The sequence below is a fragment of the Carassius carassius genome, chromosome 19, assembly GCF_963082965.1.
Source record: "Carassius carassius chromosome 19, fCarCar2.1, whole genome shotgun sequence".
Classification (NCBI taxonomy): Eukaryota; Metazoa; Chordata; class Actinopteri; order Cypriniformes; family Cyprinidae; genus Carassius; species Carassius carassius.
Window position 1 is genome coordinate 11,157,929 of NC_081773.1, and position 10,453 is coordinate 11,168,381.

Consider the following 10,453-nt stretch of genomic DNA (forward strand, 5'->3'; position numbering starts at 1 on the left):
GGAAGCATGAAGTGCTCCAAAATCTCCTGATAGCTAGCTGCATTGACCATGCCCTTGATAAAACACAGTGGACCAACACCAGCAGCTGACATGGCACCCCAAACCATCACTGACTGTGGGTACTTGACACTGGACTTCAGGCATTTCCTTCTCCCCAGTCTTCCTCCAGACTCTGGCACCTTGATTTCCGAATGACATGCAAAATTTGTCCAAAAGTCCAGTGCTGCTTCTCTTTAGCCCAGGTCAGGCGCTTCTACCGCTGTTTCTGGTTCAAAAGTGGCTTGACCTGGGGAATGCGGCACCTGTAGCCCATTTCCTGCACACGCCTGTGCATGGTAGCTCTGGATGTTTGTACTCCAGACTCAGTCCACTGCTTCCGCAGGTCCCCCAAGGTCTGGAATCGGTCCTTCTCCACAATCTTCCTCAGGGTCCGGTCACCTCTTCTTGTTGTGAAGCGTTTTTTGCCACACTTTTTCCTTCCCACAGACTTCCCACTGAGGTGCCTTGATACAGCACTCTGGGAACAGCCTATTCGTTCAGAAATTTCTTTCTGTGTCTTACCCTCTCGCTTGAGGGTGTCAATGATGGCATTCTGGTCAGAATTCTTAACCATGATTACGGTTTTGAGTAATGAACCAGGCTGGGAGTTTTTAAAAGCCTCAGGAATCTTTTGCAGGTGTTTAGAGTTAATTAGTTGATTCAGATGATTAGGTTAATAGCTTGTTTAGAGAACCTTTTCATGATATGCTAATTTTTTGAGACAGGAATTTTGGGTTTTCATGAGCTGTATGCCAAAATCATCAGTATTAAAACAATAAAAGACCTGAAATATTTCAGTTGGTGTGCAATGAATCTAAAATATATGAAAGTTAAATTTTTATCATTACATTATGGAAAATAATGAACTTTATCACAATATGCTAATTTTTTGAGAAGGACCTGTATATATATATAAATTAATATATAAATGAGAAATATTATTACCATCAAACATTGTTACTCTCACATGCAAAACAATAAAAAATCTACTTGAAGGCTGATCAAGGCCTTATTTTGTAATTGGAAATAAACCATGGACCGCAAATCACAGAAAACATGAACAACATGTTTATCAGCAGCGCGCTAGATGGCGTTGTTGTACCACGTGCGCTCACATCATGCGCGCCCGGACTTCCCAGAATGCATCGCGGTTGCTAGTGCGGTTAGCTTACGCTTGCCTGTGAACATACGGCATTATTCACACGGCGTCAGGGTTTTCTCAGTTTTATAGTTAGTCTCAAGCGATATGCCTCCGAAAAAGCCAGCTCAACCTGCAGGCAACAAGAAAACCCAAGAGAAGAAGAAAGAGAAGATCATTGAGGTGAGATTTGCGGGCGTTTTAGAACTCATGTAACGTTAGCATTCTCAGCTCTGGGCCTTGTGCTCTGATTCACCCACCAGCGCATTTCTGAAGCTCCTACTGATATTAGAAACCTAAAATGAATGGAACTATATGAATAATCAGTTATATATTTGTTTAATTGGGTTAAACGAATTAAGATTAAACTGTCAGTCTTATATTGTCAACGTATCGGTAAGTAAAGAGGAAATGACGATATGATGAATTGAGCCAAAGTCTACTGCTAGTGTGCCACATTGAGACGGTGTCTGAAAACACAGTGAGCTGTCCATGTAGACTGTATTTGTAGCCATTATTGGAGTCATTTGAAAGTGCCAAAATGACTTAACAGTCGACAATTGGCTTGAAACGAAATGCCTGTTAATTTTGGTCTTATTTTATAAGTATCACATTGCTGTTCTGTTACTTTTAATTGTCTGATTATGTAACCTGTTTGTTTTGATGGGGCTGGTTTTTAGATGATGTCATTTTTACTGTGACTTTCAATTGTTCATGGCAGGATAAAACCTTTGGACTGAAAAACAAAAAGGGAGCTAAACAACAGAAGTTTATCAAAGCTGTGACTCAGCAGGTCAAGTTTGGACAGCAGAATCCACGACAGGTAATGATTGATTGACACTGATTTTAGTGTTTTTATCTTCAGTTTGAATTCCCAAACCAGTGTCCCGAAGGTCTGCAATGTGTTGGGTTTTTTTTTTCTCCCCCGTAGGTTGCTGCTGCTGAAGCTGAAAAGAACAAAAAGAAGGATGACAAGAAGAAGGAGTTGTCAGAGTTGAATGAGCTCTTTAAGCCCGTGGTGGCAGCTCAGAAAGTCAGCAAAGGTAACTGGTCCATCGAATAAGAGACACAACATTATTTTAAACTGTTCTCTGAATCATGCACATAATTCAAATCATCAGGGGTGCATTTCCCAAAACATTGTTAACCAGCTGGTTGTAATCAACAAAGTTTAACGATTCAGTGTCTTTTTCAAAATCAGAGTTTGCAAACAGCCTCACAAACAAGTTACAGCTTTCGACCTGTGGTTAGAAGCATAGTTTTTGGTTACATGCTTAAATAGACAGTACAATTTGTATTTTTCTAGTTTGTCATAAAAATAAAAGCACAGTTTTTTTAAAGAGTGCATGTGCAAATATGATCCAGTACCCAGGGGAACACTGGAGTACGATGTAAGGGAATCAGTGATTAAATCAAGCACCTGTCAATAAAGCAAAACAACAGAGAACAAAAATAGCTAGGTAGCCCTTAAATGTTTATTTATAGCAGTAATGTGACAATAATTGAAAGCTAAACTGATTAATTAGCTGAAGTTATTGCTCCCATCACTTCCAGATCTATATTGTTTAGCCATTGCTAGTTAAGAGATGAGTGCAACTGTATATTTTATGGCCATCTGTATACTTTACTTTGGTCTTAGCTTGATTTATGTAGCTCTGTGATGAATAGAATTGTCTTGCTTTGGAATGATTACTGTCCATCTGTTCATTCTGCTCTTCTGTTCTGTTCTTTGTTTTGTTGTGTGTGATCTCTTTCATGTTTTTTCTGTTTTTCGTTTCAGGTGTAGATCCCAAGTCTGTGCTGTGTGCTTTCTTTAAGCAAGGCCAGTGTACCAAAGGTGATAAGTGTAAATTTTCCCATGACCTCACTTTGGAGAGGAAATGTGAGAAAAGAAGCTTGTATGTGGATGGGAGAGATGATGAGCTGGAGAAAGGCGAGTCCAATAGTATTTTTATGAGGCTATATTTTTAGCATGCTTTTATGTACATTAATACATTTGAAAAACAAATTATTTATCACATACTAACAAGGTTTCCATTGGATTTTGGAATAGAAATAAGTGGAACTATTGCTTCTGATCTGGTTGATAGAATTAATCTAAAAAAATAATATTGGTTGCTTTTATGTAGTTATTTAAATTGTTTTGATTTTGTAATCGCAGACACTATGGACAATTGGGATGAAAAGAAACTTGAGGAAGTGGTGAACAAGAAACATGGAGAGGCTGAAAAGAAGAAAGCAAAGACCCAAATTGTAGGTTCTGGCAGGAAGTTTGCACTTTAAATCATCTACATATTAGCATTGATGTGATTTGATCAGTGAATCAAAGAAATTAATAAGTAATCTTTATTTTAAGGTGTGTAAATATTTCCTTGATGCTATTGAGAACAACAAATACGGCTGGTTTTGGGTTTGTCCTGGTGGAGGTGACAACTGTATGTACCGCCACGCTCTCCCGGTGGGCTTTGTTCTGAAGAAAGACAAGAAGAAAGAAGAGACGAACGAGGAGGAGATCTCGCTGGAGGATTTGATAGAGACTGAGGTGAGAAGGAAGAGCGTTTCAGATTGCGATAGTGAAGTAGCAGTGTCATTGAATCCGATGGTTATCAATCACAATTGTTGTTATGATCAGCTGTTCTTTATTTTGTAGCGAGCTTCCTTGGGAGCAAATGTCACCCGAATTACTCTGGAAACATTCTTGGCCTGGAAGAAAAGGAAAAGGCAAGAGAAACTGGCTAAAGCAGAGCAGGACATGGAGAGAAAGAAAGCCGACTTCAAAGCTGGCAGAGCGTATGGGGTGAGTGAAAATCAAGACACTGATATTCCTGTTTGTCTGATTAATTAAAATACTGATCTTAAAATAAAGATGTTGAGGTCTTGGAAAAAATACTCTGAAAAATTATTGGGCATTAAAAGTCCTGGTACTTCAAGACTCTCCTCATCTCTTGCTTTCATGTCCTGCAGGTCAGTGGAAGGGAAGTGTTTGAGTTCAGACCTGAGCTTGTTGATGATGACGATGCAGAGGCCGATGATACAAAATATTCGGATGAAGATGACAATGATGCTGAGGGTTATAACGAGGTGTGAAAAATACATTTCTTGTTATTTAACAGAATACACCATTACCTAATATAAGCTATACGCTGTGTACACAATTATTAGGCATGTTGATATTCTGATATTCATTTTTACCAATTCCAAACCACATCGATCCTAATAACTACTATTGTCCAAGAAAAAACTCCTTACTCAGGTGTGCAGAATGATTAGGCATGTTTACCTTTACTGATAAAATTAGCTTAAAACAGAGGTTAAATTCAGACTGAGAAATATCCCCCATGAGAAATATTCAAAACTAATGCAATACAGAAATTGCAAAGTTAAAGCATGACCATTGGACAGCAAAATGCTCTCTGGGACAAAAAGGTCAGAAAAAACAGGTGGAGAAGAAAAGACATGTTAACTGCAAAAGTATTAAGAATTAATGTGAAGAAATAGACGCAAAACCACCAAGAACCATTTAATCTCCAGCGCCACCATATTTCAGAACTGCAAACTTCCTGGAGTCTCCAGAATTACAAGGTGTCAGGTTCTCCGAGATTTTGCTTGGGTAAAAAATCCTAAAATAAAAAAACAGACCTCACAACTATGGAACAGCTTCAGAACACTTGAAATATGTGCACGAAAACATTTTGGTTTCCTTATGATGTTTTTGTATCTTTCGTGGAGCTCAACAATAACACAGAATAGTATGCCCATAATATCGGATTTGGATCGGTCTTGTTTGACTGATACCCGATCTGCAGAAAATTCCAATATCGGAGCCGATACCGAGTATCGGATCGATGCATCCTTATGTCTAATAATTATGCATGCAGTGTATAAACATTGTATATAAAAATAATAAGACAAATCTATTACATGATGTTTAATTTTTGTGTCTGTTGCATGTAATACTTTATTGTGATTCACTTGTTTCAAGTCTCAAGTCGTTAAGCATTGTTAACATGATTGTGTCTCCAGGTGGAGGAAATAGATGAGGTTCAGGACATTGACATTGCTAGATTTATCCCTAAAGAGGTGGATAATGCGGGTATAACAGTGGCATCTGCAGACCGGTTTACTGCCAAAGCTCCTCCAACAAATGACACAGATGGTGAGATGCATCTAAATATCTTTTATTTGTGTTTTATTTTGTATGCTAATTTGAGGTTTGTGTAAGTACAGTCTTGTTTGAATAGGCAGGCAGAGAAGGGTAGAATGACAATATTAAAAAAAAGAAAGAAACAGCATATATATTTAATATATTTCACAATTTTCTACCAAGCTGTTTTCAGGTTAGTGAATCACATAAAAAAAAAACATTAGTGTTTACTTTTCAGCTATATTTTTTTTTTATCACCCAATTAACTTGCCTACCACAATTTCAGAAACCGTGCTTTACAGTGGTCTATATGTAATGGTTATTTTTAATCTTCACTACCTTAAAATAGTCAATCTTTTTGTCTTTAATGAGCGTAATAACTCTCAATCAGGTCACAGCTATCTATAAATGTCATTCAGACATCACTGAACTCTGTTTTGTCTCCACAGATAATAAATTGAGCGAGGCATCAGGCGGATCTATGGAGAACGGGGAACACTGCGAGGATGAGACGCTGGAGGACGGAGAAACAAATGATGACGAGTCAGAGGCAGTGCCTGTAGACGAGAACCTATTCACCGGGGAGGATCTAGACGAACTTGAGGAGGAGCTCAACACACTGGACCTGGACGAATGAAGACTGGGACTGGTGCATCATTCATAAACTACACATGGCTTGATGTGAATGACGATATTTTCACAAATAACTACCATCTGAATTGCCATGTCAGAAGCCGCTCTGCCTGCAATATGCACCCTCATCACTCGATGTCCCAGGACGCTACAGGAGAGACTGGAGTGGATGTGGCTCTTGTTCTCTCTCTGATTTAACTTTTTTTTTTTTTTTTTTTTTTTTTTTAATTGCGGTCTACCCCAAAGGCACAGTCAGGTGAGGCTTTGGTTCTTCAGCAGGAACATACTCCAAATATTTATGAGGCTGTTGATTATTTGATATTTCTGCATTTGATTAAATCAGTCTTTGAAATGATCCAGCATAAATCCTCTTTTGGAATCTGGTTTCCTCTTCCTCTGCTGTTGAAATGTTGCTATAATGAAAAAAAAGGTTCAGTCGATCGGTCTCATTTCAGTTTTTAACTTTTAACCAACTGCATGCCTGTATCAGGATCAGAATGTAAAGGTGAATAAGTGTGATGTTCCATAATCAGTTGATCAGATTGAGGTGTTGAATGTGAAGTCTCTCGGATGCAGATGTGGCATCTGGCCTTACAGAAGGAGATGTGGATGACATCATTACTAGTCAGATTTGATTTTTGAAGTGGTTTCAAGAAATATCAGCAAAAGAGGTGAGATTGTGAACTAGTAACATGTCTGTCCTTTTGTATTCAATTGTTTTAAATTGCCCTCCCACCAACACAAGAAATTGTAAATAAAAGGATATCAGATACTGGCTTTGAGTTGAAATGTCTAATTGTAACTTTTGATTGAGTGTAGGTTTATTTAAGCTTAACAAACATCTGAAGTTTGTTCGGAAAAACTTAAACATGCAGTCTGGTCTAGATATGGACTGCTTATCCTATATCAAAAATGTATTACGTTATGTGAAATATGGGTCTGCAACAAACCCAAATCCATGAATTATTTTACCTGAATACATGTATTATGCAGTTGTGCTGTTCTTAACACATGGTGGCACTGTATCACTAAAGCTTAAGATTTCAATAATTACATTTGCCTGGAAACACAATGGTTTTATGATATCTTAAAAAGTTTACCAGTTAAGTCCTGCCCAAGTCATGCTGGTGAAAATGTTGAAGACCTTTTGTCAACGAAAAATGATTAAACAAAACGTGAATCACAACTGTTTTAAACCTTTTTAATTTAAAAATTGCAAATATGTGGAAAAAATAATACTGCAAAATATGCATTTACTGGCCATGTTTTTAGAGGAAAAGCAAAACTACAATTGGTTTTATTAATAAAAAGTCAAAAAGAACATTTATTTAAAATACAAGTCTAATGACAATATACACTACTATGTTCAAAACTTTGGGATCACTAAATTTTGTTTTCTTTTAAGAAATTAACACTTATTCAGCAAGGATGTTAAACTGATAAAACGTGATCAAAGTAAAGACTTGTTGGGAAAGGTTTCTGTATTTAAATATTTTAAGTAAATGCTGTTTTTATAACTTTTTATTCATCAAAGATTTCTGAAGAAAAGTATCAGTTGCCAACAAAATATGAAGCAGCACAACTGTTTTCCACACTAATACATCAGAATATTATATTAATGACTGATCATGTGACACTCAAGCCTGAAGTAGCAGCTGATGGAAATGCTGCTTTGCATCACAGAAATTATTTAAAAGTTTATTAAAACATTTAAATAGCCTAAGTCACTATAGTCACTTTAAATCACTATTTTTTTCAGCATTTTTAAACGAATGCAGCCTTGATGAAAAAATAAATCTTACTGATCCCAAACATTTGAATGGCACTGTATATTGATCTTCATCAGTAATGCCATTTGGCTATTTTTTATTTTCTTTTAAATGAAATCAGCAAATATGTATTTCTTTGATGCATTCCGCAAATACTGATGGACTTTTATTCCTGTGGGCTTTGTTCTGAAGAAGGAAAAAGAATGAAAAGATCTCACTGGAGGATTTGATAGAGAATTACTCTAGTCACTCTGGAAACATTCTTGGCCTGGAAGAAAAGGAAAAGGCAGGAGAAACTGACTAAAGCCGAGCAGGCCATGGAGAGAAAGAAAGCTGGCAGAGCACTTGGGGTGAGTGACACGCTGATGTTCATCCTCTGTTTGCTTGATTGAAAAAATGAGTGACTCAATGAATTGGATATTTTGGTTGGTGATGCTGTGGTTTAACCAGGGGGTGAAAGTAAAGCTTATGCTCTCAGATCCTGTGGTTGCTGCTGATTTACTGTGTCCTGGGGCTTATTTCATAAAACAAGTTTACGAAATAATCCAGGCTTATTTCAGTTAGTCTGACTTTGTACCAAATCAGCTGACAATGAGTCAGACTTACCAAAATAAACCTGGCTTATTTGGTAAACTTGTTTTATGAAATAAGCCCCAGGTTCTTCAAGACTCTTTCATGTTGTTGTCTTTTGTGTTAAATGACACTTCAATCTTGCTTTCATTTTCTGCAGGTCAGTGGAAGGAAGGGTTTGAGTTCAGACCTGAGCTTGTCAAAGATGACAATGAGGAGGGTGATGAAACGTGGAGATGTTTATTACCACTGCTCTACCCACAAAGCTGATGGTCTACCTTTCTCATCACCTAGGGCTTTGTAGTCCTGGGGATACAGGAAGTTTGTTTTAATGGCAGTCAAAAAATAAAGGCTTTTCGCTTCTTTAGTAGATTGTATTTCTGACACATTGCTCCAGCAGCTGGACTGAAACTGTTTTTAATACACAGAGGTATTGATAAGGTCTAACTTCTCTCTGTCACTGAAGCTAAATAAAATATCACAGAGAGATTTTTCTCAATCACAACTCTGGACCACTTTCCATAGTAAGACATCTTCATCTAAAACAATATGGGTACGCTGAATCTGAACTTCCTGTCAACAACAGTGAGTGTCTCAAACTGAATTGATCTCATAGTCAAGGTTGGTCATAACATAAATATATATAATAGAATACTTGAATCTGATTGGTCAAAAGTGCCATCCATTGTGTTGTATGTTGTAGTGGACTGTTTTTCTTCTTTGCAGAAGCTTTAAGACAATACACCGGTAAGATTATAATTTCAGCACTCACTATTTAATTTACACATTTGTTATTAGGTTAGTAGGATCATGTACAGTCATCCGGTCATTATAACAGAACCAACAACAGTAGGGCCTGTATATGGAGCGTATAATGACCAGCTGGCTGGCAACAGACTGTTAACAAAGTATTTCCTCTATTTTCATTGGTACAAAGCCAGTGTCCTTCTGTTGTCAGTGGCCCAACGACTGAAAAAAAAACATTTAATTGATACAACCTCTTTTTGCATAAAAACAAATAATAACAACCTTCTGACAGTTATTTTTAGTAATTAGAGTATAAAGAAATAATTTGCCCCATAAGGCATTTTTCTAAACTTTAAAACATTTGCTAGATCTAGTAAGACATTCCTATTCTAGTAAGCCCCGAAAAGTCAGAACACCTTATTGGAAAAATGACAAAGTGAAGAACGTCCATCGTACAGTAAAGTCTAATCTTGATGTGCACCAGGCAAACAGAATTATTCTGCCACTCTGCCATGTATCACGTGGTCCCAAAAGCCCCTTTGACCACACACATGACTGGACAGCTCTAAAACAAAAGTGACTTTGTTGCCTAGAGAGTGAGAATGTTGTTTATGTTCCAATTTGTAACTGGTGCCTTTTATTTCCTCAGGAAACACAATCTTTTCAAGCCTTTTACTCTATGACATCGTATAAAACACCAGTTGTTCCATATATATTCAAATTAACGGAATTTTAGGGGTCGAAAGCAAGCCTCTTCACTTGTAAGACAAGTAAACTGAAAAAAAAAAACAATAAATCACCCAATGTCTTTCTTTAGGCAGAATCTATGGAGGATCCCAGGGGGATTTACAAACTGCATATTTGGAGATGTACTTCACTGGTTTTTAACCTCATGAATCACTGACAAGCCCATATATGAATAACATTTCCTCAAGCTTTAAACAGTCATTTGTAATGGTCACAGCTATCTGGACCTTGTAGATAAAGTGAGACTCAATGAGCTTTTGTTGACAACTGTTATTATTGTTAATAATATAATAGTATTATTATAATATTTTCACATAATAATATATTTTTTAATAATAAAAAAATAACAATAAAATTAAGATTTATCTTACATTTTAGTTAAAAATTTTAGTAAAAAAAAAATTAAATCCACGTTTGTTTATTGTTGCCTGAATTAAATACAGACACAATTCGGGCTTTCCTAATCGGAGGGTGGCGCAGTTTCAGTAGTTCTAATAAATCAAAAGACTTTAATAAAACAACAAATTCCTCTTGCCTGGAATCACAGTGATTTAATGGCATTTAAAATGTGTACCAAATGCCCTTTTAAGTCCTTGGGAAACGCTGCGGAAGTTTCTTGTGACGTCACCGTGACGTTTCAGTAGGCGGGTCTATTTTCACTTCCTT

General features: G+C 36.9%; 1 protein-coding gene across 1 annotated transcript; it reads left to right on the plus strand.

The window, feature by feature from the left end:
* The first annotated feature begins 1,154 nt into the window (after positions 1-1,154).
* Positions 1,155-6,729, plus strand: LOC132095060 (zinc finger CCCH domain-containing protein 15). Its single transcript, XM_059499812.1, has 10 exons — positions 1,155-1,360; positions 1,899-2,000; positions 2,109-2,220; positions 2,958-3,110; positions 3,339-3,430; positions 3,534-3,719; positions 3,828-3,974; positions 4,142-4,258; positions 5,201-5,333; positions 5,771-6,729. The coding sequence occupies exons 1-10, from the start codon at positions 1,286-1,288 to the stop codon at positions 5,956-5,958; spliced, it is 1,305 nt and encodes a 434-aa protein (XP_059355795.1). The 5' UTR covers positions 1,155-1,285; the 3' UTR covers positions 5,959-6,729.
* The last annotated feature ends 3,724 nt before the right edge of the window (positions 6,730-10,453 follow it).